Genomic DNA, 27,550 nt, shown 5'->3' on the forward strand with positions numbered 1-27,550 from the left:
GCCTCTCATTTTACAGTTGAGGAAACCAAAGTCCATAGAGGGGAAATGACCTCTAATGGATTACAAACAGAGTTAATGCTGAAGATAGGTTTAGAACCTAGGTCTCCCGGCTCTCAGGTCATTGTCCCTCCATTGTTCTGCACACACAACTAACAGACTAAAAACTCTGCAACCTCCTCTCCCCCTCCCCGGCCTCTAATCCCATCCTTTCCCATACTAAGGGCTAGAGTCACAGGCTATCACACCTATGGGCCTTGGCATTCACCTCAGGACCCTTTGCCTCACCCCCTCATTTTGAAGGCTGGGACTTTGGGCAAATTCACTTTCATCCCTTTTGTCCCCAACAGGCCACTCTGGATGATGCCACTGATGACTGGGGGATAAAGGTGGAGCGTGTGGAGATTAAAGATGTGAAGTTACCTGTGCAGCTGCAGAGAGCCATGGCTGCGGAGGCTGAGGCTTCCCGGGAGGCTCGAGCCAAGGTAACCAACAAACCACGCTGACTCTGAGGAAAAGAGAACAGCTTTGCTCAGGCAGAAGTGTCTGCTGCTTCCTGCCATGTGTTCCCCTGAGATTTCCTCCCTCTTCTTTCTCTTTTCTGCCTTTGCCAACATCATCAATCATTGCTTTTCTTGTGGCTGTTTATGGCAGCTCACATTTGTGTATTGCTGTGAAGTATTTAACTCAGGACCTCATGGTGAAGTAGGTCACGTGGGGATTAGGGTCCCCATTTTAAAGATGGAGAAACCAAAGCCTAGATTAACTTGTGCCTCTGTAGCTCTTTAAGGCTCAAAGCACTCTCTTTGTTCCCACTTTACAGATGAGAAAACCAACCTATTGGGAGAGAATCAAGTTTTCAGACCTTGCCCCTGATACTAGAAATGGCTATAACCTGCTTTCATGAGTAACAAGCATTTATTTCTATACTAATGTATGCTATTTCTTTAGCACTTCCCTCACATTAATCCACTGAGGTTCTGAGTTCAAGTATTATCTTCCCCATTTAACAGCTGATGAAGCCAATGTTGAGAAAAGAAAGTGACTTGCTCAAAATCACCTGGCCTCTAAGTGGCCGAGCTCGTCTCATGACTCCAAATCCAAGCAAGCGTGTCTGATTTAACGGTGAGCAATGAGCCACCTCTGGGCTTGGTCACTGAAGCCAAGCACACACACACACCCAAATTGAGCATTAGTGAGGACACAGAAAACCATCCCACTCCTATTCAGATGACAGCTATTTGCTTAACTGCTGGCTTGGGAAATCAGATTTGCAGCAGTTTTCTCGGAACATTTCCTGTTCCTTTCCCCCTTTCCTCCCTTTCATTTCATTGTTTTTTTCTATGACATACTGAGTCTGAGTCACTTAGAATGTATAGTGCTTATAACACTATGAAAGGATTCTTAGTTGTGGTTACCCCTAGGAGTTACCTAACCAGATGCCTGATAGTCATAAGTTTGGTTCTCATAGAACTTAAGGCTGGAAAGGACCTCAGAGATTATCTGGTTTAAGCCTTTTATTTGGTGAATGGGGAAACTAAGTAGGCTTAGAAAGATTCAGTGCATTAACTGGGGTTATTCATGGTAATAGTAACAGAACCAAAATGTTCCTATCCATGAGAATGTTTCTTCAAAAAGGTTTAAAAATCAGACTCTTGAGGGTAAGAGAATTCTCAGTGAATGGCTAGTCTGAGCTGAGCTGTAGCAAAAGGCTTTCTTTACACAATGTCCCTGACAAGCCATCATCTGCTCTAACCAGCATGACCTGTAGTTTACACTGAAGGAGACCTCACTGTAGCCCTATGGCAGCGTCTTCCAGGGATCTCTCATTGTTAGAAAAACTCTTCCTCATTTTGAGCCAAAATATGCCTCTCTAAGCAATGGTTCTAGTTCTGCTTTTCTGGGACAACCTAATCCCTCTGGCTCCTGACAAATGGCTCTGCAGAGATGTAAAGACAAGGCTCATGTCTGTTCCTTCACATAAACTTTACTCCATGCCTGGAAGGTACTGTATCTTCATCTTCAATTAATTAGTCAATATTTATTAAGCATTTACTATGTGCCAGGCACTGTGCTAAGTGCTGGGGATACAAAAATAGGCAAAAGACAGTTCCTGCCCTCAGGGAGCTTACAATCTAATGGGAGAGACATCATGTAAATAAATATATATGAGGCAAGCCACATACAGAATAAATAGGAAGTGATCAACCAAGAGAAGGCATTAGAATTAAAAGGTGTAGGGACAGCTTCTTGTAGAAGGTGAGACTTTAGTTGAGACTTAAAAGGCAGCCAGAGAGGCCAGTAGTCAGGCAGAGGAGGGAGAGTGTTCCAGGCTTAGGGGACAGCCAGCAAAAATGCCTGGAGATGAGAGATGGAGAGTCTTGTTCACAGAAGAGCCGGGAGGCTGGTGTCACCGGGTCCAAGAGCACAGGTCAGGCAGTAAGGGGTCTAAAGACTGGAAAGGTAGAAGGCGGCCTGGGTTATGAAAAGGTTTGAATGCCAAATAGCGTATTTTGTATTTGATCCTAGAAGGCAATAGGGAGACACTGGAGTTAAGTAGGGCTGGTGACCTGCTCAGACCTGCACTATAGGAAAATCACTTTAGTGGCTGAACAGAGAATATCCTGGGGGAGGGATTATCCACTCCTCATTTTTACCTTTCATTCCTCTAGCCACAAGCTGCTTCTTCCCTGAATCCTTCTCAAATTACCTCCTATTTATTTCTCTTCCATAGCACACAGTGAAAATCTAAACTGCTCCAGGGCAATTCCATTTTTGTCTTTGTATCCTCAAGCTTCTAGAATGGTACTTTTCACTTAGTAACTATTTAATAAGTGTTTAATGAATTTATTTATTTACTTTTTGGCACTAGGCCAATGGTTTCATCAGTGGAAGATTCCCACAGTATGAAACTCCTACGTACCAATGTAGATTAGCATCTGCTCTGCAGCTTACAGTGGTAGAGTTGCCTGGGACCCAGGGAGAGGCTAAGGACTCGCCCAGGGTCATATCGCCAGTATGTGACAGAGCAGAACCTGAACTCTGCTCTTCTGGACTCTGAGGCCAGCTCTTACTCACGACAGCTTTTTCTCCAGGCTCATCATCCTCTGTTTTTCCTCGGTTCCCAATACCTACGTCATTCTGGTCACCTTTTTCTAGATAAGCATCAGCTTATTAGAACCTCCTCAAAATGTTCTGCCTGAGCATTTTCCCACACAGATAACAAGAAGACCTGCTTGTCTTCCACAACATGCAGGCAGAATTGGTTTCAACCAAAAATATTGTTCCCTGAAATTAGCTGTTCTGAGAACCCCAAAGTTTTAATAGTGAGTGACCTATTAATAGAGAGATTCTATTCAATAATACTTTAGTATGTGTGGAGCCCCACCCTTTGCTCCTAATGCTCTGGTGAACTGATGCTGGGTCATGGGGTCTCTGTAAGCATTTTCAGCTTAAAGGTCCTGATAGATGGAAAATGATTCCCTCAGGGGTGGGGAAACTTCGGCTTCAATTCTGTATTTTCCAAAGAGAAGGGGGTATGATGTAATAGAAAAGCTCTGGCCTTGGAGGGGGGAGGCCAGCTCTCCCTGACACTAGGTATGTGACCTTGGCCAGCAGTCACTTCCTCCCTCTGAACTTCAGAATCCTCATCTGCAAAATGGGGCGATTTCTATTTGTACTTTACTGAACCTCACAAGGTGGTTGTGAATCATGAACTTGTCAAATCTTAGCGATAGAGAAACGAGAGCTGTTATTTGTGACATAGTAGAGTCAGACAACATGGATTCAAATCATGACCCTGATACTAATTGTGGGGCCTCCTGCGGATCGTGCTGCCTTTTTTGCCAAGGTCCTAGCTTCCTCTTCTATGAAATGAGAAACTTGGAGCAGGTGATTTCTAAAGTTTCCAAACCTGCTGTCTCATCATGTGACAGTAAACAGACCCAGTAGAGTGACAGGCTGCCAGATAAGGATGAGCCGACCAGGTGATTCCTTTCTGTCCCTAAGTGACCACTGCCTTTCTTGTGCTCCAGGTCATTGCTGCAGAAGGGGAGATGAATGCTTCTCGGGCCTTAAAAGAAGCATCCATGGTCATCACTGAGTCCCCAGCCGCCCTTCAGCTTCGCTACCTGCAGACCCTGACCACCATCGCTGCCGAGAAAAACTCAACCATTGTCTTCCCGCTGCCCATAGACATGCTTCAGGGCATTGTAGGGGCAAAGCACTAGGCTTGCCTGGGCCTGGGTGGAGCTGAGCTGCCCAGAAGGAAGGCTGAGCTGGGGAACCAAAGTAGCCTTTATTTAGCCTGCAGAGAGTGAATGGGGTGAGGGAGCTTCCACCCCTTCCTGCTCCTTCCCTTTCTTCTCCTTTCTGTCTTAAATGCTGAGTTTGATGTGCTTAGACTATCTAGTGATCATCAGAACAACCCCATGAATCGTTAGCTTTGGTGACTTTTGAAAGAGATAAGAAAGCTGGATGATTTATGATATTTTACACTTTTCTTTTGATAATACTTTTGTAGCTCATCTTGGCAGCCCTGAGAAAGGGCAAGTACTGACTGCCTGTCCAGTCACCCTTCCTGTCTCTCCCTTACCCACTTTACTACGCTCAGTCTAGAAAGTGATACCAGCACATAATGAGAACACAGAGTATTAGAACATGAAATGGTAGAGTTGGATGGGACCTTTAGAAATCCTAAGATGGGTACTTTGGACCAAATGATCTTTAAGACTCCTCCTAAGTTCTAAATCTGCAATCTAGTTCAACCCCTTCATTTTACCCAGAGAAAAAATTGAGGCCTAAAGAGGAGAAAAGATTTGCCTAAGGCCACACAGGGAGGGAGTAGCAAAGCCACTCAAATCCTAGGTCTCCACACCAGGCTGGGGTCCTTTCTGCTCAACGGCTGTTGCCTCCTGCTGTGACAGAGGACTCTAGTCCAAACCCTACACTAGTTATCTAATAGGAGGCCTCTATTCAAAGGACAATTTCTCAGTGATCCCTTTCCCTAACCTCCTCCATTGAACTCAGACCATATTTTGAACTCGATCCCCTTTGTTGAAAGAGGCCTCTTGCTTCTTCATCATGAGGAGAGACTAGAGCTTTCAGCCCCTGCCCTTGATACCAGAGATGGCTATATTCTGCTGCCTTGAAAGACGTCACCAGCCTCTCGTTGCCAGGGCTACAGACTGGTAGTTATGGAGATGATAACATCAGAGCCCCATTTCTGCCGTTCAGGAAGATTAAGCTAACCTTTCTAAACCTCTAAGACCTTTTATAGATCTACCATCATTTCCATCCTTTGCAAAAAGAAGTTTGCTTTTTAAAGTTAATCTGAGTCTCTTTCGTGAAGGAGCAATGTGTTGGCCTTCTTACAAAGCAGCTGAAACCCCTTCCCAGAAGTGCTTTATTATCTCAGACTTGCCTATCTTCAAGCATCAGGTTTAAAATAGTTTTGTATTCTGATTTTTTTTAATGAACCTTTCTCTAACTTCTATAAAACGACTTTTGTAGATCTCTTTCTATACCTTTAGAACTAAATGTGGTTATCTTAAAAAAAAGTTACAAGGTGACAATGTACTTTATAGACATCGTGATTCGTGTTATGTATATACCACTGTGAGGTGTCCTTGGTTTGTGAGTACTTATGGAATAGTTTCCTGTATCCTTGCTGAGGGTTCTGTTTGTGGGAACAGTCTCTATATGTACCCACTATTAGATTTAAGGGCTAAGTAGAATGAAACCCCAGAAATTAGAAGTTTAAATACGCATCTGAAAACTTCAATTCCATTTCATCGGTTTACTGGCTCCTCACTTTTCCCCCATCATGTATTTCACACTGAGAAAATTAATTAATACCTAGTGTTCTTCCCACTGATAGAGTAGGCAGTGGTCTATTTCACACTTCCTCTGAGGCTTGGGGCTGACCTGGAAACATCCTACGGTAGAAGCCTCTTTACACAAAATCCTCTGTGCTCTACTTTTCAAATTTAGACATAGTCATTCATTTGCCATCAGTTTTTGTTTTCTTCCTTCCAGTTAAAAAGATTTTTTTTTCATTTGTGAGTCTCTTGGGCTTTTATCTTTTTTAAATATAGAACACAAATTTTATAGATATATTTTTTTTTAATTTAAAGTTTTTATTTTTTTGTCTCCCAGTTCTAAAAAGGCTTTCCTACCCAACCTATCCCCTCAACCCCTAAACTGGTCTGTTGACCAAAGAAACTATATCCTGGCTGTGTGCTCATTTCTCTGTCTCACACTTGCAGAGTTTACTGTTTTCCTTGGTTGCTTTAAATCTAGATCCCAAGCTGCCTTCCCTTGTCTATTTTAGAGATATCACTGAACAATAGCTTTGGATGAAATAGCTTCTTAGGGACTGGACTGGAAGCTGAAGACCGAGGATTCTCCCAAGGGGGCCTTAATAAATTATTGTGTGCCTCTCTTCCTGGTTCTGTTGTCTTTTTGTCTGTAAACCTCCATGATGCACATAATGTATTCTGTAAGCCCTGCTACCTTGGAGGTTGAGGCTTGTGGATTTCTTGAGCTCGGAGGCTGTGAGCTGCAGTACACTGAGGCAATTAGGTGTCCTGTTTTAAATCCAGCCTTAATACACAGTGAGTCCTTCAAGGTTGGCTGGGAGGGTGGCCAACATTGCCCAAGTTGGAGGAAGTGGCTCATTTTGGAAATGGACCAGGTCAGAGCTTCCATGGCAGTCGGAGTGAGATTGGGCCCATGAGTAATCCGATACTTCCCATCTAGGGGAGGCTCGCTCTTTAAAGAAAGTTCAGGGGGTTGGGGTGGCTAGGTGGTGGAGTGAATAAAGCAGTGGCCCTGGAATCAGGAGGACATGAGTTCAAATTTGGCCTCAGACACTTAACACTAGCCGTGTGACCTTGGACGAGTCAACCCCAATTACCCTGCCTTCCCCCCTCCAAAAAGCAAAAAAATTTTTCAAAAAATAAAAAGGGCAGGGGGTACACCACCTCAGAATCCTGATTATTCTAGTTTTCCAAATGTTTATGCATGCCAATGACCAAACTTGGTTTAACCTCACTCAGGGCCTATTAGATATAGAAGGGACCTTAGAACAAAGAAGTTTTTGAGTCTCAGAGTGGAGAATGTTACAGCTAGAAGGACCTTCAAAATCATCTCTTTCAACCCCTTAATTTTATAGGTGAGGAAACTGAAGCCCAAAGATGTCACATACTATAGGTAATGTGAAAACCTTTTCAGCTTACTTTGGCTGTAGCAGAATTTCCTTTTCCACCCTCTCTAAAAAACTCTTAGTTACTTAGAATCCTTTCAACTACAGCAAGATGATCGACAATACGATCTGCTTTCCTAATTTACCTCATTCCTCCTTCTGGACCCAAGAGGAGGAGGACCCAGGGAACAGGCTCCCAGCAGCTAAAAGTAAAAGTAAGCATCTGCAGTCTTTGAGCTTCATAGATATTTTCTGGCTCCTCGCTTTTCCCCCCCATCTTGTATTTCCCCAAGAGAAATAAACCCTGATATTCTTCCCACAAATGGAAGAAGCAGTGGTCTATTTCACACCTCGTCTGAGGCTCAGAACTGACCTATAAACATCCTGGAGTGGAGGTTTCTTTGAGCAAAAACCCTTTGTGGCTCCAGTTCTCAAGCTTAGAAATAGTCTTTCATTTCCCCCAGCTGATTTGCCATAATCTATTTTGTTCCAGTTAAAAGTTTTTAAAAATTTCCTTTATGGGTCTCTGGGACTTTTAAAAAAATATATAGAACACAAAGTTCACAAACACATTTTTTAGTTTAGAGCAGACTACAGATTTGGTGCCAGGCTATACAGCCTATGAGCTAAGAATGGTTTTTTGTTTGCTTTTTGGAGGGGGGGAAGGCAGGGCAATGGGGTTAAGTGACTTGCCCAAGGTCCCACGGCTAGTAAGTGTGTCAAGTGTCTGAGGACGGATTTGAACTCAGCCGGTGCTATATTCACTGCACCACCTAGCTGCCCCCTAAGAATGGTTTTTACATTTTAAAATGTAATTTAGTGAGCCAAAAATAGTTCATACATTTTAAAATACAAATCATTTTATAAGGTCAGTATGGTTTTTACATTTTTAAATATAATCTAAATTTGTATTCAATAGTTTTTTCAATAAATTAATATTTAAAAATATAAAAACCACACAGCTTCCGAGCTGGTAGGATTTGACCCACAGGCCTCTGTTTGCCTGCATCTGGTTTTAGAGTTACTATTGTGTCGTTGCTCTATTTTCTAAAGACTTGCCACCTCATCCCCTCACTTTGGTCTAGTGACCAAGGAAACTACATCTCTACCAGTTGAGAATCTGAGCTGGTTTTCCCCACCAGCCAGAAACTAGGTCCCCAGAGACATTTGTTTTCCAACCAATCAGATAGACAAACCTCAAAAAGGAGAGTGCTTAAGTTACCATCAGGAAAGGCAAAAGCCCTTTGAAGACAGATTGCTACAATGCCAAAAGTCAAGATTACCCCGATTCCATTTCTAACTACACACCTTGACTCTCCCTGATAAGGTATCATTTTACCTGGGAACTTTTGCTCTCCAAGCCTTTTGAAATCTTCTAGATACTTTTTAATCCCCTTAAATGAATGTAGATAAGATTGATCTTGCATTTGAAGTCTCCAGATATTCATTCAAACATGTCACCTACTGTGTGCAATACTTGGGGATCATTAAAACCGCTGGGGCCATTTCCCACATTACATCAATCTCCCGCTCCAATTCTGGGCCCAGCTCATTGTTTATCTCACAGCCTTCATCCAAGGCAGAGGTATAACTTACAAACTTAAATCCAACACAAAAGGTGAGAAAGGACCTCCTACTAAGGTATTTAGGGGTAATTTGATGGTCCAGTGGATAGAGCAACAGATCTAGACTACTCAGGAAGACCTGGGTTCAAATCCAGCCTCAGAGACTAGCTGTGTGACTCTGCTTCTTTTTTCTTAGGTAAAATGTAGGTTATAAAAGCACCTACCTCTCAGGGTTGTTGTGATAATCAATTAACATAAAGCTCTTAGCCCAGTGCCTGGCATATAGTGAGCATTACATAAGTATTTATTATTATGGCTGTAAATCATGGAACACCATGGATCTCAGAATATTAAAAATTTGCAAGTGGCACAAAAGGAACCGCAGACACAGGGTGGGTATGTGCAATGTGTTGTAAAGGAAGAGTGTCACAAAGGCAATCCCCAGTGACTTGAATATGATGGGAAAAAGAGATGGACTGGGCATGTAGAGAGACAACAGGAAAGCAAACTTGTAGCCCAAATGCTGCCTGTTTAATAACAAAATTACCAAGCAAGCCAGAGGACAGAATCTTTAGGGGGACGGGGTCCTATATAAACCTCAAACAATGGTTGTCCAACCTCGACTTGAGAAGTCCCAAGGAAAAGGTATCCACAGCTTCTCAAGGCCACCCATTCCTCTTTGGCAAAGCTTTAATCATCAGGAAGTTTTCCCCCATAACAAGCCAGCTTGGCCTCTCTGACTTCTACCCATTGCTCCTGGTTCTATTCTCTGAGGCCCCATAGAACAAATCTAATCCCGTCTCCACACAAGTTCCCTAAGTATTTGGGCAACGATCACGCCTCCTGAGCCTTCTGTTCTGCAGGATCCACGTGCCCATTTCCTTCACTTGATCCTCATTGCATGGCCTCAATGTTTTCCCATAATTCTAGTCCCACCATGTGATGAGAAGGCGTGGATAAATTGTGGAAAAGGGGAACAAGACAGAAAAAATGTATATACCAAGAGACAGAAATGTCACCCACTTTTCCATTTATATCTTCGGAGCTTAGTACAGTGTTTGGCACATAGTTATATGTAATAAATTCTTTTTCACTATTTTATCTCTTTATTCCCTAAATACACTTTCTTGGTCTCATTCATATTGTTTTCCCTGGTGTTTATAGAATGTCTGAGCTCGATCTCCAAATATAAAATGTTGAAACAAAGAATTTAGACCTTAAAGGGACCTCAGGGCAGAGTTATTAGGATAAAGGCAGCTAACTGGCACAGGGGATAGATAGAACACCAGGCCTTGAGTCTGGAAGTTCAAATGTGGCCTTGGCCACCAACTGTGTAACCCTAAGGAAGTCATATAATCTCTGTTTGCCTTGGTTCCTCATAAATAAAACAGAGATAACACCTACTTCCCAGGGTTGTTGTGAAGATAAAATGAGAGTATTTGTAAAGTACTTCGCAAACTTTGAATATAAAATGTTAGCTCTTATTATGAAGGCCACAATTAACTAAAGAGGGGAAAATAACCTACCCACACACAGCTTGATCAATTTCAAGCACTATTGGAAAACCCTCTTCTAAGAAATGGAAAGAAGCCAAATTTAGAAAAAAAGCTTAGTCACTTTCCCAAGAGAGTCCAGTCTTGCCCTGTTCTCCCTCTCTTTTCTTTTCCTGCTAGAAGCAGACAACCCTATGCCATAGCTCATTTAGCAGGACTCCCTATGCTCTTGGAAGGCCTCTGTGCTGAAAATATCCTCCCTATTGGCTTACCCCTGGCACTGCCCTCCTCTCCTACCTTGGCCTATAATTCCTTTCTTTAGAGTCACTCCTTTGAACTGAGATCTTGTTTCCAAGAGTTCACTGTTAAAATGTGAAACGCCTGAGAGCAGAGCAAAATTCTCTAGCTCTCTCCTATTAAATGCTAATTAACTGTTAATATATGTCTTTCCAAATGTTCCAAATCTCTAATAATAAAAGAACTGCAAAGTAAAACACCCCTGAGGTTTCCTCTCACCTGTTGAATATGCAATGACAAAAGACGGAGGTAGACAAAATTGGAGGACTTAATCAAACAGCTGACTCAGTTTCAAGCTCTGTCTGAAAGAACCATCTTGGAGGGAAATATAGTTAGTCTTTCATAGCGTGACTATTATGGAAGTGTTTTGCATAACTACACATGTATAACCCATATTGAATTGCTTGCTTTCCCAATGAGGGTGGGTGGAAAGGGAAGAATTTGGAACTCAAAGTTTTAAAAACAACTGTTAAATTTTTTTTTTTATATGCAACTGGGAAGTAAGATATATACAGGCAATGGGGTATAGAAATCTATCTTGCCCTACAAGAAAGTAAGGGGGAAAGGGAAAAGGGGGGTGGGGGTGATAGAAGGGAGAGCAGACTGGGGGAAGGGGAAATCAGAATGCATGCTGTCTTGGGGTGATGGGGAGGGGAGAGAAGAGGAGAAAGTTTGGAACTCAAAATCCTGTGGAAATGAATGTTGAAAACTAAAAATAAATAAATTAATCAAAATGTTTCCATCCAAAAAAAAAAAAAAGAACCATCCTCCCCTAAGGAATGAAAAGAAGCCGTTTATGGAAAGAAAGACAGACTCTCTAATGAAATGTTGGTAGAGCTATGAATTAATGTAACCGTTTTGTAAATCATGGTGACAAGTTGACAGGTATTTGCTAAGTGCTAGCTATGTACCAGGCACTCTGCTAAGCTCTGAAAATAGAAAAAAAGGCAAAAACAGTCTTTGCTCTTAAGGAAGTTCACAGTCTAATGGGGAAGACAATCCACAAATAACTATGTATGAACAAGATTCAGAAAGGATGAATTGGGCTTGCTCTCAGAGTGAAGGCAGTAGCATTGAAGGGGCATTGGAAAAGAATTCTTGTAGAAGGTGGGATTATAGTTGAGACTTGAAAGAAGTCAGGGAAGCCAGAAGGAAGAGTTAAGGAGCAAATTTCAGGCATGAGGCACAGCCTTTGAAAATGTCTAGAGTTTTATTCAAAAAACAGGGAGGCAGACTTATAAAGGAAGATGCCATCCACCTTCAGAGAAACAGATGACAAGTGGAAATAAGCATAGTTCAGTCTTACATATATGTGTATATATGTGCATGTTTATGTGTGTGTGTTTGTGTATCTGAGCTTAATTGTAGCCTTCTTGGAGGTGGGTAGGGGAGGAGAGGGAAAAAATAAAGTAAAAAAGTGCACAGAAAAGAACAAAAGAAAACCTACAAGGAAGCAAAGAAAAGCTGGACAGCTTTGAAAACAATGTGTAGTATTTATTATATAGGTTTTTTTAATGGAAATTTGTTTTATATGTGAATCCCCTCTTATGTTCTGCTATGCACATGGCAATTTTTTCTTTTATTTTGTATTTAAGTTTAAAATAAAATTGCATATATATGAAAAAAATTTAAAAAATCGAATTGTCAAAACAATAACAAGAAGGAGGCCAGGTTCCACTTAATTATAGAGTATATGTAGGGGAATAAAGCATATAAAGACTGGAAAGGTAGGCTGCAGTTAGACACGAGGGACATCAAAAGCCAAATAGAATTTTATATTTGATATTGGAGGTATCAGGGAGCCACAAGAGTTTATTGAATGGGGGGCAGGGTGACACAGTCAGACTTGCACTTTAAGAAGAGCATTTGACAGCTGAGTGGAGGAGAGACTGGAGTGGAGAGAAGTTTGTGATATATTGACCAACTAGAAGTCTATTGCATCAGTCTAGGCATGCAGGAGATGAGAAGGGCCTGGACTAGGGTGACACAATATCAGAGGAGGGGGTGGGGGGACAAACATACAAGAGATGTAATAGACAGAACTTGATAACCAATAGGATGTGGGAAAGCAATTAGAAATTCTGCCGATAAGAACATACCCTTTAACCTAAACATTGCTCTGGTAGGCCCATACCCCAAGGAGGTCATTGACAAAAAAAGAAAGACTATATGAACCAACATTTACAGTGGCACATCTTGTGCCAGTGAAGACCTGGAAACAAAGTACATGCCCATCAACTGGGGAATAGCCAAATAAATCTTGGCATGTGACTAATAGAATATTACTTTTCTATAAGAAATGACAATATGATAAATACAGAGAAGCATAGAAGGATCTATCCACCACACCACCTGGCTACCTCGATATCCACAGGAATGTTGCATAGAGCAACATATTCTTTTTTTTTTTTTTTAAAGCAATCAGGGTTAAGTAACTTGCTCAAGGTTACACAGTCAGTTATTTCTGGGTGTGGTGCTAAGTATCTGAGCCCAGATTCAATCCCAGGTCATCCTGACACTGGGGCCAGTGCTCTTACATGCTGTGCTACCTGGCCCCCAACATATTCTTTTTGATGTATGGATTGGTTTTGCTGAATTTTTTTCTTCTTAGTTTTCTTTACATTATTTATTATAAGGGATGTCTTTGGGAAAGGGAGAGAGAAGGATACGGGGAAATAATCTAGATGACGTAAAAACAAATAGAGCAATAAAATCCATTTTTTTTTTAGAATAAAATCCATTAAAAAAAACAACACATCCAGGGGATGCTAGGTGGCACAGTGAGTAAGAGCGCTGGTCCCAGAGTTGGGAGGAGAGGGGATCAGTTCAGGCCTCAGATACTTAACACCCACACACACAAAAAAACTGGTCATGTAACCTTGGGCAAGTTACTTAACCCCAATTGCTTTATTAAAAAAACAAACAAACAAAAAATATCCATTTCCCTTTGGGAGTACATGTTTGCTGTTATTCAGTCATTTTAGTCGTGTGCAACTCTTTGTGACCTCATTTGGGGTTAGTATCAATCAATCAGCAAGCATTTTACCAAGCACCTGCTACATGCCAAGCAGGCCAGTCCCTGCATTCAAAGAATTTACGCTTTACTGGGAAGATTATTATAGACTGATTTTTCAGATTACTTGGTTTATAATCCCTACAATAAGCATATCAGAACCAGAAGGAATTTTAAAACACAAAACATTATACTATAGAATATTTGAGCTAGGACCTTAAAGGTTATCAGCTCCAGTCCCCTAATCCCCAACACCCAACAGCTAGTCCTTAGGTAGTTACTAAGCAAGTCACTTAACCTACCTCAATTTTATCAACTATAAAATTGGGATAATAATAGCACCTGCCCCCAGGTTTGTTGTGAGGCCCAAAGGTGATAATATTTGTAAAGCACTTAGCATGTGCTTGGTACATTATTATTGTTACCTCCCATTTTTCTAGTAGGTCATAGTTTCCAAATCTATAAGGCTAACAAAAGGCACTTTACTCACAAAGGCAAGCAGTTCAGGCAAGTGGCACAAATATTATCCCCATTTTATAAATGAAAAAACTGAGGCTTAGGGAAATCGACTTGCCCGCAGTTACACAGCTGGCATCAGATCCAGCGACTGAAGCCAAGTCTAACTCCCAGTCCAGTACTCCACAATATGGCTGCCAATTCTCCTTCAGATAGGTTGGGCTTGCTCCCTTTTTGAGCTCCCTTTCACCTCTCAGACTATAGAATCTGCAAAAAGCTTGCAGTCTCAGAAAGGGCATTTATTTCCTTTCTGCCCATAGCCCACTGCAGCCAGCATCTTGTCAAACAACTCACTAAAGCACCAATGAAAGCATAACTCACCTAACTAATATGTCACCTTAGTAAATCAAATTGTGAAGAGCATAAGTTTCCATTACATATTTTCCCTTTTGCTGAGCCACTGGAGAACATCCAGAGAGTAACAGGAAACCCAGTTTCTCAATGCTGTTTCCTCTCACAGGGCAGCTCCTCTGAAACTGAGCCCCACTGATCCCCCTCCTTCAACATGAACAAGCGAATATGCCAAGAATTGCCAAGAATTAGGGGAGGAAGGAAGTGGGTATTTTCACCTGCATCAGGGTTTCCTGCAAATTTCTGGCAGTGGCCACATTCATTAATCATGCCACTCTTTCTCAAGTCCCTAGGAGGCCCCAATGCAAGCAAATCAACAACCTTATTACTGGGGAATGGATTAAAGACAGTGCAATGTAAAGCAGAGAGTACTGGGTGTGTGGCAAGGACATCTGGGTTGTCTCAGTTCTGCCCCTTGTTATGTGACACTTCTCTAGAACTAACTCAGTTTCCTCACTTGCAAAATGAGGGGATTGGATTATTATATAGTCTCTTAGCTTCCATCCAGCTTTAAAACTATGATTCTGAGGAGGTTTGTGACTAGGAAGAATTTTCTCTGTTTCACAGAATCTCCAAGTTAGAAAGTAGGCTGTGTCAGGAGTTGCCGGTCTCTGGCAGTCTTAAAGCAGAAACTGGGTGACCACTTATCAGAGGAAAGAGGATTCCTGTTCATATACAATTGAACTAATTAGAAAGTGTGCTAGATTTGCAGTAAAACGATCTGGATTAGAAGTCTACTCTGCCATTTACTAGCTGGGTGGCGCAAGATGAATAATCCATGAAATCTTGGTGATTCTGTTTTTCTTTCCCAGCTCTCTTCTATCCCAATCTCTTAATTCCCACTCACAATCTTTCCTTTCCACAACCTTTCTTTTCTTCTTCTCTTTCTCTTGTAACTGGCAATAAAGTTGAATTTGAGTGAATGTGAGAAAAGAATATTTATAGCTTTGTGTTTCATGTTCTCAAATTTTTTTTTTTTTGGCCTTTTGGAGGGCAATTGGGGTTAAGTAACTTGCCCAAGGTTACACAGCTAGTTTTTTTGTGTGGGTGTTAAGTGTCTGAGGCCTGAACTGAACTTGGGTCCTCCTGACTACAGAACTGGTGCTTTTACTCACTGCACCACTTAGCCGCCCCCACATGTTCTTAAATTTTAAAACAGATTAAGTTTACCTTTATTTCTTTCAAAAAAGAATCCTATGTTAAGCTACACTTTATTTTCATGTGGTCCCTTATTTCAGTCTGTGGGTCAGTGGAATTTGGGTTTCCTGATCCCTGCCACAGAGCAAATGATCTTAATTGTTGTCTCTTGGGATTTTCTCAGGGAGCCAGGGGCAAGTTTTCCATTCAAAGAAAATACTATCAATACTCAACATTCAGATCATTCATGGCACACAACAGTGCTAGCTCCTGCTTCTGTAGCATTTTCTGGCTTACAAAATGATTTTTTTTTCTCCCTATGTACCAATTTCACAATTGAGACTCAGGGAAAAAAATAAATAACTTGCCTAAGTTCACACTGCTCCTGTCAAAACTAGGACTTGAACCCTGGTCTTAGAAAATAAGGTCAGGAAAGGGTGAGCAAGGTCTTCAAGGATCTCCTGAAGCCACTTGGACAAACTGATGAAAGAAGAGTTTAAAATACTATAAAGTTTCAAAAAAGAGATGAGGCAACCAACTGTGGGTAGGGAGGGATCTTCTTTACATAAAAGTGACTTTCCAATGTGGATCATATTAATTGGGGGGATAAAGGTTGCAGAAGATCATTTTTAAAAACAGTGAAATCGTTTTCTTTAGATAATTTAAGTTTCATTGACATATCTCCAACATTTTCCTAAATGTTGTAAACTTCTCTGGGCTTTCATTTCCTTCCCTGTAAAATGTCTGGGCTGGACTATACAATCTGTGTCGTTCTTTCCAACTTGAGTAGTCTATGTTCTAAACTTCAAGTAGAATGTAAGGTACTTGAGGGCAGGGACTGTCCTAATTTTGTATTTGTGTCCCCAGTGCCTCTCCAAACTCTGTTCAGCCTGTGACTCTCCAGATTACTTATAGACCTCTTCCCCAGAGTCCATCTCACATTAACATCACCTCCATCTCTACAGTCTCCTTCTTTGATTGGGCGAGCTTATCCTTGGAATCTTCATTGGAGGAAGCAGCCATGCTAGTCATGCTTATGCCAAGCTCAGCTCAGCCCATGACTCCTTGAACTGATTCTTTGTTTTTGTCTCTCTCCCCCCAACAGTTTGCCTCTCTCCCCACTGGAATGGAAACTCTTTGAAGCAAAGATTGTCTTTCTTATTCCTTTTATTTGTATTCCCAGTACTTAGCCCAATGCCTAACATATATTAAGTCCTTAATAAATGGGTACCAGTTGGTTGATTAACATTTTATTTTTTAAGGTCCCTTCCAATTCAATGGTCAATAGTTCTAAGAAATCCACTGACCTAGCTTTGTCTACTCAAACCATTATACAAAAAAATTGAGTAAGCCCTTTATTCACTCTTACTAAAAGAAACATTGGGTTGTTTTGTTACATGTCCCATATAAGCTTTATTATGTGAAATCTCCAGAGCACAGAGATTAGGATATGTTCAATTATTGCACAACTATTAGGCTACTGTAAAAAAACAAAAACACCAAAAAAAGAGGAAAAAACTGCCATGAGTCAGTCTCTTTGAAAACTGGATAGGCAGCTATCAAAGGCACCAGAACAGGTAGGGCTTATGCTCCTCAGACGTCCAGCTCAGCCATGGCCCTGTCCAATGGGTCCACATCCCAGTAGCTGTTGTCCCAGCCAAGGAACCAACCCATGAATGAGGGTGGCTCAAAGCCTTGCTTCACAATCGTGATGGGTGTTCGACGATCCCGGTTTGCAGGATCAGTTTCAATATACCGCTTAGCTGCAGAAAGACACACAGAGAGGGAAACAAAAACCCAAGGGTTATTAATATATCCATCCTCCTTTGCCGATGGCCTTTTGGGACAGAAGTTGGCAAATGATGACATATAGCTTGTGTTCAATTGCCTGTGGGCTTGTTGCTAAAATAGAAATGATGAAAATTTTGGGAAGAAGTGACTAATCTTTATTAAGAGAATTCATGATAGAGAAAGAAAGCCCGGACAAAGTCTGATGGGCACACCAGATTTGGAAGAGCAGATTTCAAAGAGATCAGAGAAATGACAAAATTCTAAGCCCTGAGATTCTAAAGGGAAAGTCAGCCCTCCTGGATGGAATACCCTTTTAAAAATATGTATTTTTTAAAATTTATTTTAACTACTTCCTAATTGTATGTAATTGTATATAAATGATATGTAAAAAATATATCATCATTTATTTTTTTATAGGTTTGAGTTCCAAGTTCTTTTCCTCTCTCCTATCCCTCTCCTTCCTTGAGAAGGCAAACAATTTGATGGAATGCTCTTAATAAAATTCTGATGACAAAAATTCAAATAATAAGAAAGGAAAGCAGGAGATGCCTAAAGAGGCACATGTGGGTACAAGGAGAAGTCATCAGCCAAATTAGACTTTTTTAAAGGCATGCATAGAAGATGAAAGCAAGGATAAGTAATTGAAGAGTTGTTTGCTTATGTCAGTCATGCCTGACTTTTTGTGATACCATTTTGGGTTTTCTTGGCAAAGATACTAAAGTGGTTTGCCATTTCCTTCTCCAGCTCATTTTACAGATGAGGAAACTGAGGCAAACAGAGTTAAGTGGCTTACCCAGGGTCACTCAGCTAGTAAGTATCTGAGGCTAGATTTGAATTCAGGTCTTCCTGACTCCAGGCTCAGCCCTTTATCCACTGCACCACCTAGCCACCCTAACTGAAGAGTAATATAAACAAGCTACATGATATCCTGGGCAAAAGATGTAGAATATATGATAAAAGATGGGTTTGAGTATTTATAAAGGGGAATAGTGATCCCTGAGACCCAACATAGCTTTAAGAACAAGTCATGGCAGACCAATCTAATTTTCTTTTTTGATATTTTTACTAGACTAGATCAGGAAAATGTCGTAGGCACAGTATACCTAGATTTGATCAAAACATTTGACACAGTCTCTCAGGATTATCTCATAAACAAGATGGAAAGATGTGGGCGAGATGACAATATTAGTTAAGTGGATTATGAACTAAGGAAATGGTTGGGCCTAAAAAGTAGCCAATAGTATATCAAGGCCATCCTGGAGGGAGATCTCTAGGGAGATATCCCAGAAGGCTGTGCATGAGTGAACATGGCAGCCAAACTGGCAAATACCATATTGGACTGCATTCACAAAGGCAGCGAGTTTAAAACTCAGCATGTGATAGTCCTCCCTGCTATCTGCCCTAATCACACCATATCTAGAGTACAAGATGTAGTTCTGGATGCCATGTTTTAAGAAAGACATTAAAAAACTAGAATGCCCACTTCTAGGGTTGTATCCCAAAGAGATCATACAAATGGGAAAAGGACCCACATATACAAAATTATTTATAGTAGCTCTTTTTGTGGTGGCAAAGAACTGGAAATTGAGGGGATGCCCATCAATTGGGGAATGACTGAAAAAGTTGTGGTATATGAATGTAACAGAATACTATCGTGCTATAAGAAATGATGAGCAGGCAGACTTCAGAGAAACCTGGAAAGACTTATATGAACTGATGCTGAGTGAGGTGAAAAGAACCAGTAGAACATTGTACACAGTTACAGCCACATTGTTCAATGACTAACTTTGATAGACTTGGCTCTTCTCAGCAATGCAAGGTTCTAAGACTACTCCATATGGCTCATGATGGAAAATGCTATCCACATCCAGAGGAAGAATTATGGAGTCTGAATGCAGACTGAAGCATACTATTGTTCTCTTTTTTTGTTTTGTTTCTTCTTTCTCATGGTTCACTCCATTGGTTATAATTCTTCTTTGCAACATGACTAATGTGAAAATATGTTTAATGTGAATGTATATGTAGAGCCTGTATCAGATTGCGTGTCATCTTGGAGAGTGGGAGAAAATTTCGAATTCAAAAGCTTGTGGAACTGAATGTTGCAAACTAAAAATTAATTAATTAAAATTTTCAAATCTGAAAAAAAAAAAAACAACTAGAGTGCCTCTCAAATGGGGACCAGAGACCTTTCCATGTAAAAACCACTTGAAGGAACTGGAGATGTTTAGCCTGGAGAAGCAAAGACTTGGGGAGGAGAAAAGGGGGAATGATTGCCATGTCCAAGTATCCCAAGGACCATCATGGGAAAGGGAGATGAGGCTCATTCTGCTTGGCCTCCAAGGGAAGAACTAGAAGCAGAGAATGAAAGCTGCAAAGAGGCAGCTTTCACTTGGATTTAAGGAAAATTCTCTTAAACAATTGCAGTGTCCAAAAGTGGGCAGGCCCAGGAGGCAGTGGCATCTTCATTAACAGCAGTGGGGAAGTCTGACCCCTCGTCAGAGACACAGTAGAAGAGCTCCATGTCTAGGCATGGGCTGGACTGAATGATCCCTGGGGTACCTTCCAACCCGGATGTTGTGCTTCTCCACATCATTGCCATTTTGTTTCATGGGATAAAAGGATGTTTAGACTGGAAGGTGCAATAGGACATAAATTATTATAGCTGGAAGGGACCTTAGAATCTAACAGCAATAAGAACTGCCAGGCATGTCACTTTAAGGTTGACAAAGCATTTTATATACACTGTCTCTGTGAGCTATGCTAGGACATAAAATTCAGAATGTTCTAACATAGAACATGGAATGTTCAAGATGGAAGGGGACCTTAGAAACTCTCCAGTATTCTAACATCCTCTTTTTTCCATCAGAGGGAACTAAAATCCAAAAGGAGCAGGGGTTTGCTCGAGGGTCTACTAGAAGGTGGCAGCCAGGACTGGAACCCAGGCCTCCTCGTCCTCACTCAGGCCAATGCTTTCCCCACTACTTTCTTTTTCTTTTTTGAGGGGGAAGGCAGGGCAATTGGGGTTAAGTGACTTACCCAAGGTCACACAGCTAGTAAGTGTTTAGTATCTGAGGCCAGATTTGAACTCAGGTCCTCCTAACTCCGGGGCAGGTGCTCTATTCACTGTGTGACCTAGCTGTCCCTCCCACTACGTTCTTCTTTGAATGGAGAAGACAGTGAATCTATAGGAGGAGGATCTAAATCGCAATAGTTACTTATAAAGAAACTTTGGGTCCCAGAAAATGAGCCTTACACACCCAGGAGACCCAACCTCCAGCCTCCTCCACCCCAGCCTGCTTCCCATCTCACTTCCTGCTGAACCACATCAAAATAGACAGAAAGTAGCAGGAACTTACCAGATGCTAAGGCTTCTGTCTTTTCCTCTTCTTGAGAGTCCTTTCCAACCCAGACATATACCTGTACATTCAACACGAAGGAAGACGAGTTATGCACAGGGAAAGGCAGCCACTAAGGCTAGAGCTGATGAGGGAGGGTAGATACTATCCTTTCAAATATCACTTTCCTTTGTCCTTTGGGTCTTGGCTGAGTCCTTGGTCCTGGAAGTATAGATGGCTCTAAGGCCCTATTTCAAGTGGGGTCCCTTAGGCTGTCTAGTGTGTGAAAGAAATAGCTGAAGGTTCTGCCACAAAAAGGAAGGTAGGAATGCAGCTTGCAGAGCTGCCCCTAGGACAAGGCAGTCTGCATCTGCAAAAACTGGAAGGGTGCTACTAGTATGTGTAGTTCTTCAGTAGTTAGGAAGCTGTCTAACCCTCCTGCTCCTCCCCACACAAGCCTACCTCCAGAAGAACAGAGCATCATGAGAGCCCAGAGACAGTTACTATATAGCCTTGTCCAAAGGACACAGAGCAAGGACCTCCCAGGAGGCCGGGTAGCGGAAAGTTAAATCTCACCTCGTCCTTAAACTAACCTGGGCTGGGGGGAGGGGAGAGTACACTTCATTTGCTATGGCCTCTCCCAGGCAATTAAGTATTTCCCTTTGGGAAGGATGGGGCCCAGGTAGCTAAGCTAGCTTTTCTTCTATCTCTCTTCCCTCTCTTCTCCTCCCCCCATCTTTCAGACCTGATCCCAGGTATCCAAGAGCATGACATCATCTGTAGCCAGATCTTCTTGCATAAATTCCCCAGGAACCTCTTCAATCTGGAAAAAAGCAGGAAGGATTAATGAAAGAAAAGAGAAAAAAAAAGAAATCCCTTCCCTTTTCCAGGCTCTAGCTATTCAGAATCATCTAAAGATATTCATATGCTATAAGCACTATAGGGCAAAATCTCCACCTTCTAAATAAGGAGGCTAAGTCCTCAGTGATATTAAATTATTTGAGTAACAACATCAAGACAGTAAAATGGTGGAACCAGGACAAAACTCAAGAATTTCTCACTCCTAGTCCAGGGATTTTCCCACAACCTGTAGCTGCTGACCCATACTCCTTCCTTTGCTAAACAGTTGGTGGGAGGAGGCTCCCAGTTTGGTCCAGTCTGAGAAGTGACGTCCCATCTCTCCCTCCCCAAACAGATGAGTATTCAGGTCAGGTGGGCATAAGGAGTGCCTTCAGTAACTTCCCTGGGGTAGCCTTTCCCATGGCAGCATAGTGAAAGCAGGTCTCCCTCCCCACTCGGAGCAAGATATCAAGGCTTCAAATGGTGGAAAGGCCTTCCCAGCTGTCGAGGGTGCATCATGCTGGAATATACTGCCAAGGGCAGCAATGAAACCTTTCAATTTTTTTGAATGGCATCAATCCCTTCAGTGTTATGACTCATTACTAATGATAACTAGCACTAACAGAGTGTTTAAAGGTTTGTACATTACATACACTTTACATATGTTATCTGATTTGATCTTCACAACAATCCTAGGAGATAGGTGCCAGGATTACTCCCATTTTACAGATAAGGAAACGGAGACTGTAAGAGGTTAAGTGACTTGCTCAGGTTTTTGAAGTATTTGAAGTAGGATTTGTACTCAAACCAAGCTCTGATACCTAGCTACCAAGGGTGCCATGTAATGTTGGGAGAGAAGTCAGAGCCGATGTGGGTGGTACCACACACCCACATAAAGCAAGTTACCTCAGCAAGTGCAAAGAGTCACCAATATCCTCACCATTGGGAATCAATCTACTGTATCTGTGTTTTCAGTTTGTTTTTGGCATGGACCTATAACTTCAGTGGAACTCCAATTTACAGGCTTAGAAATTTGCCCAGGGCACTAAGAGGTTAAGACAGGATTTATAATCGGTGTCTCCCTGAGGCCAGCTCTCAGTCCACTATGCCAAGTATACCTTTCACTCTATTATGTTTTAGTGGCCATGCAGAAGACAGTCCCTCCTGTCATCAGGGATCTCCTTATGTCCCCAGGGTTTTGATTTCCATCACTATAAGGCTACTTATATCAACAAGAATCATACTGATGCAATGATTTTATACCCAAATCAACCAAAATAAGTATTTTTGCTCCTACTGTACACAGAGAGGTTTTAACGGTCTCCTCAAGGATCACATAACTAAGAAAGGACAGGTCTACTTTTGTCCCATGAATTTGTCTCAGATGATGAAAATGCAGGGGAGACTCCCCACACAAACACCCACTGCATCCTCTGCCTATACAGGGGAAAACATCACTTGTGTAAATTTGATCAAATTAATTTCATATGTCTAGGATCCAAACTGGCCCCACACTCTTGGTCCTTTCTCTGAGAGGCAAAAGCAGAGAGAGGGAGATGGCTTGAGGCCTCTTTCCTTGAACTCACCACAAAGCGGCCAATCTTGTTGGAGCAGGCAAAGAGACGAGGTGGGTGGGCATCCATCTTCTTGTCCTTCAGACGTGGAGATGTACGGTATGCGGCCTTCCCACCCAGGGCTTCCCAGAAGCTATCTGTGAGGGGGTAAACATACAAATGGCTGCTGTCTTCTTGGCTTCCTCTGTGAACATATTTCACCAGATTTGGGGTTCATTAGTCCTGAGGGAAGAATTTTTACTCCACTGGTCAAACCAACTGTTCCCTATGCCTCCCTTTTCACACAAACACAATCCCAGTAATTCTTGTCTTTCTTACTGAGGCCAAAAAAAAAAAAAGCTTCTTAACTATGCCCCTAGAAGTTACTAAATGGTGAATAGCCCTGACCCAACAATACTGCTACTAGGCCTGCACCTCAAAGAGATCAGAAAAAAAGCACTCATATGTACAAGAATATTTATAGCAAGTCTTTTGTGATGGCAAAGAATTGGAAACTGAGGGGTTGCCCAGAAATTGGGAAATGGTTGAAGAGATTATGGTATAAGCAATAAAGTGTTGGGGCTACAAGCTGCCTCCAACTGATAGAAAGACCAAATTACTAAATTTTCAGTGTGAAAATTTATGCCTGGGGCGGCCAGGTGGCTCAGCGAGTAACAGCACCAGCTCCAGTGTCGGGATGACCTGGGGTTCAAATCCGGGCTCAGATACTCAGCACCACACCCAGAAATAACTGGCCGCGTAACCTTGGGCAAGTTACTTAACCCTGATTGCTTTAAAAAAAAAAAAAAGAAAATTTATGCCCCAGACATTTACAAAGGCTACAAATGAGGGCTTGCTTGTTGTTGTTGATTGTCTAGATTTAAGTAAGTAATGAATAAAAATGTTAATGATTCATATTAAACTTAAAAGTATGTTGTGGGCCCTTTTTTCAGAGAATCTATTATTAACCATTTACTAGCACACTCTTAGGTATATGAATGTAATGCACTATTAATAAATCATAGGAAATGACAAAAGGCACAATTTTAAACAAATTTGGGAAAACTTGTATGAAATGAGTAGAATCATAAGAATTTACTCAATAACACTATAAAGACCATCAACTTTGGAAGAATTAAGAACTCTAACACAATGAATAACTGCCATTTCAGAGGACTGATGATGAAAATGCTGCCCACTTCCTTACAGACTGACTGGACTCAAAGTACAGAATGAGATACATATGTTTGAATATGGTCAATGTGGGGATTTATTTAGCTTAACTATGCATTACAAGGGTTTTTTATTTCCTTTAACTTTTTTATTAGGAAGAAAGAGGGAAAAGGAAAATACTTGCTTGTTAATTGAAAAAAGAACATGTTTTTTTTTTTAAAGAGGAAGGCCTTCTACCACTATCCCCTTTGTACAAGACAATCTTCTCACTAAGGAGAGCCTTGGGATATCCTGTACTTCCTCTTCTCCAACCTATCCGAATCTCACCCAGGCTTCAAGGCCCAGATGGGGTCTCACTTCCTCCAACAGACATTCCCTGATCACTGCAACCCAAGCTGATCTCTTTCCCACCTCCAGATTCCTACAACACTTAAGTCTTGTGGCACTCACTGAAGACCCAGCACATTAAAATTCACATTTCTTTGGTGATTATAATTATTCAAAGAATTTTCTTTACAACTGCTCTGTTGAGTTCAGGTGCAAACATTTCCCATTTTAAAGATGCAGTTCGAAGCTCTGAGAGGTTGTCATTTGCCTACAATCTGGCACCTAGTAAAAGTCAGAGCCAAGATTTGAATTCAGGTCTCTTGTGATACTACTGCACCACACCACACATGCTGTTTCATGTGAATTATCAGTCAATAAGCACTTATTAAGTGCCTCCTGCATGCCAGGTACTGTACTAAGTCTGCCTCCCAACTAGGCTGTAAGCTGCCTGTGGGCAGGGACTCTTGCCATCTCTTCTTGTAGTCCTCAAAGCACCTACAGCAGGGCTGAGCCCACTGTAGTCATTCGCCAAAGTTTATTCTGGAGACAGAGGAAGGGATAAAATGGACTCTAGAGGACCCTCCCTTCCCTGGCTGGAATAAGGGGTAAGTCAGTGAATTGTAAAGGGCTAGTTAACCCTGCTGGCTAAGCCAGGAGTGTCTGTACCCAAGACTGTCCTCTCCCTCAGCACTAGGTCTGCAATGTGCCAGAGCAGGACAGCTCATCGAAGGTGAGATGTAAGCACTCTTCAATTACCCCTCACCGTCCCTACCTGGCTCACTGCCCTCAGCCACTTGTACAGGCCGAGCCTTCAGCACGTTCAGCAGTTCCTGTGCCCCAGATTTCTCTGTGTTGCTGGCTCCTTCACCCACCCAGAGATAAGCAGATGATGGAGTTTTCAAGACAAAGGCATCATTGGAGTTCAGCTCACTTGCAGTTGGGTTCACCTGGTGGAAAAGTGTGGGGAACCCCCCAAGGAAATCATTCCATGTATTAATAACCAGAATAAAAACCATCCTAAAGCCCCCAGGTGCTTCCCCCACAAGCCCCACTCAGTGAGGGGAAAGAGTTATAAAACATTAGACAAAGCAAGTTCTTCGAGGCCCAAGAGGATGAATTAGACAACCATTAGAATATTTACAAAACTAGGGCTGAAACAATAACATTAGAGAGGCAGGAAAGTATTGTGGATTAGAAATGAGAGGACTGGTATTCCATCTCAGTTCAGCCACTTGCCACCTTTGTGATCCCTGGGCCCGCGTTTCCTCATCTAGGAAATGAAAAAACTGAATTAGAGGATCTACAAGGTGTCTTTTAGCTCTAAAATCCCATGATCCTCTCTATCAGGACACAAGTCTCCCACTCTGTATGAATAATCAAGGGATTCTTCTCCTATTCTGAATGAGGATTCATCATCATTGACACTGAGGCTGGTTCCCTGGTCACCTCCCTCTGTTCTGTTCCTTTGGGATTTGCCTTACTTCTGGAAGGGAGAAGAGTAGAATCATAAAATTCATTGTTGGAAGGGATGCCTTAAGAGGCATCTGGGAGCAGCCTGAAGGTCCAGACCATATGACCTGGCCAGAGCCTCCCAACACAAGCTCAGGTCAGGTTCATGCTCGAGGATGCTGATCCTGACACAGTAGTTTTAACAACAGGTTTTCTTATAATAACCCTATTAAACAGAGAGTAAAGATATGGTCCCCATTTTGCGGATGAGGAGCCTGAGACCCAGCAAAGTGAAGTGTCTTGTGCAAGGTCAAACAGTTGGGGTATTGTTGGAGTTCAGGTCTCTGGACTCAAAATCCCTTGTCCTTTCCACTACCTTTTTTTCTTTTTTTTTTGAAGCAATTGGGGTTAAGTAACTTGCTCAAGGTTACATGGCCAGTTTTTTCTGGGTGTGGTGCTAAGTATCTGAGCTCAGATTCGATCCCAGGTCTCCCGACTCTGGGGCCTGCACTCTTACTCATTGCGCCACCTGGCTTCCCCTAAGCAAATGGGGTTAAGTAACTTGCTCAAGGTTACACGGCCAGGTGTTTCTGGGTGGGTGCTAAGTGTCTGAGCCTGGATTCAATCCCAGGTCATCCTGACTCTGGGGCCGGTGCTCTTACTCGCTGTGCTACCTGGCCGCCCCTCCACTACCTCTTATAACCTTGTGGTAACCTGGCTCTCAGTGGAGTTCCTCCTGCTTACACGAAAGGGAGGATTTAGATGTTCACCTCTTCCTCAGAACTAGCTGGGCCTTAAGGTTTCAGGGATGACCAGTTCTGCTTTCCATTCCTGCAGTGATTTCAAAGTCTCACCCACAGCAGGTCAGAGTCTCATTGCATAGGCTCTCAGTGTGATCCCCTGTGCCTGCTTTCGACCCCAGGCTAGGAGAAGATGTGGGAGTTACCTCCACGGCCCTGGTGGCTCCAGAGCTGCTGGAGCGGACCTGGAAGAGGCGGGTGCTGGCGGGGACCGTCTGCCCACCCTCTCTGGAGGTGCCGCCTTTGTAGATGATCATAGGCTTACCGCCAAATAGGCTCATCAGGTGGGCAGGTTCCTTGCCCTGCACAACTCGGCTCTAGAAAAAGGTAGTGAAGATAGGGTGTCAGACCAGCAGTGAGAAGAGAGGCCCGTGGTGCAGATGGGAGTTGGGGGATGTCATTCTATTCTTCCCCCCATAAGATCCTCTAGACTTTCCCCCACCAAACTCAGGGAAAGTAAAAAGGTATGTCTGTGCAGGGGTTGTATGTGTCTACATATATGTGACATGAATTCTATGATATGGATATGCTTGTGTCTGCTAATATAGGCATATAATATGTGTGCATACACATCTACATATGTATGCTGTCTTAAATGTGCAATGCATGGTAGGGGCTAGAAACATGTATATATATATATGCATACACATTTCACAGAATATGCACACAGTGTATGTGTAAAACGCTATTGTGTGTGTACATATATGTG

At 42.2% G+C, this 27,550-nt stretch overlaps 2 protein-coding genes across 6 annotated transcripts in view; one reads left to right on the top strand and one right to left on the bottom strand.

Moving 5' to 3' along the window:
• STOM (stomatin) overlaps positions 1-6,439 on the top strand; it is a 44,276-nt gene extending 37,837 nt beyond the window's left edge. Inside the window, exons 6-7 of the mRNA XM_069073793.1 lie at positions 348-482; positions 4,032-6,439. Coding sequence (XP_068929894.1) covers positions 348-482; positions 4,032-4,226 — 330 coding nt within the window. The 3' untranslated portion in view covers positions 4,227-6,439. The remainder of the gene's footprint in view (positions 1-347; positions 483-4,031) is intronic.
• A 10,519-nt stretch (positions 6,440-16,958) lies between these two features.
• GSN (gelsolin) overlaps positions 16,959-27,550 on the bottom strand; it is a 74,620-nt gene continuing 64,028 nt past the window's right edge. For all 5 annotated transcript variants that reach the window (XM_069073791.1, XM_069073792.1, XM_069073789.1 and 2 more), the window contains exons 12-17: positions 26,988-27,158; positions 25,365-25,539; positions 23,126-23,250; positions 21,445-21,522; positions 20,721-20,781; positions 16,959-17,336 (exon numbers count right to left, since the gene is read on the bottom strand). In XM_069073791.1, the coding sequence (XP_068929892.1) occupies positions 17,167-17,336; positions 20,721-20,781; positions 21,445-21,522; positions 23,126-23,250; positions 25,365-25,539; positions 26,988-27,158 (780 nt within the window). In that variant the 3' untranslated portion in view covers positions 16,959-17,166. The remainder of the gene's footprint in view (positions 17,337-20,720; positions 20,782-21,444; positions 21,523-23,125; positions 23,251-25,364; positions 25,540-26,987; positions 27,159-27,550) is intronic.

This window comes from Petaurus breviceps, unplaced genomic scaffold (assembly GCF_028583685.1).
Source record: "Petaurus breviceps papuanus isolate PSGF00001 unplaced genomic scaffold, PetGlider_PUasm1.0 90879, whole genome shotgun sequence".
In the NCBI taxonomy this organism is placed as follows: Eukaryota; Metazoa; Chordata; class Mammalia; order Diprotodontia; family Petauridae; genus Petaurus; species Petaurus breviceps.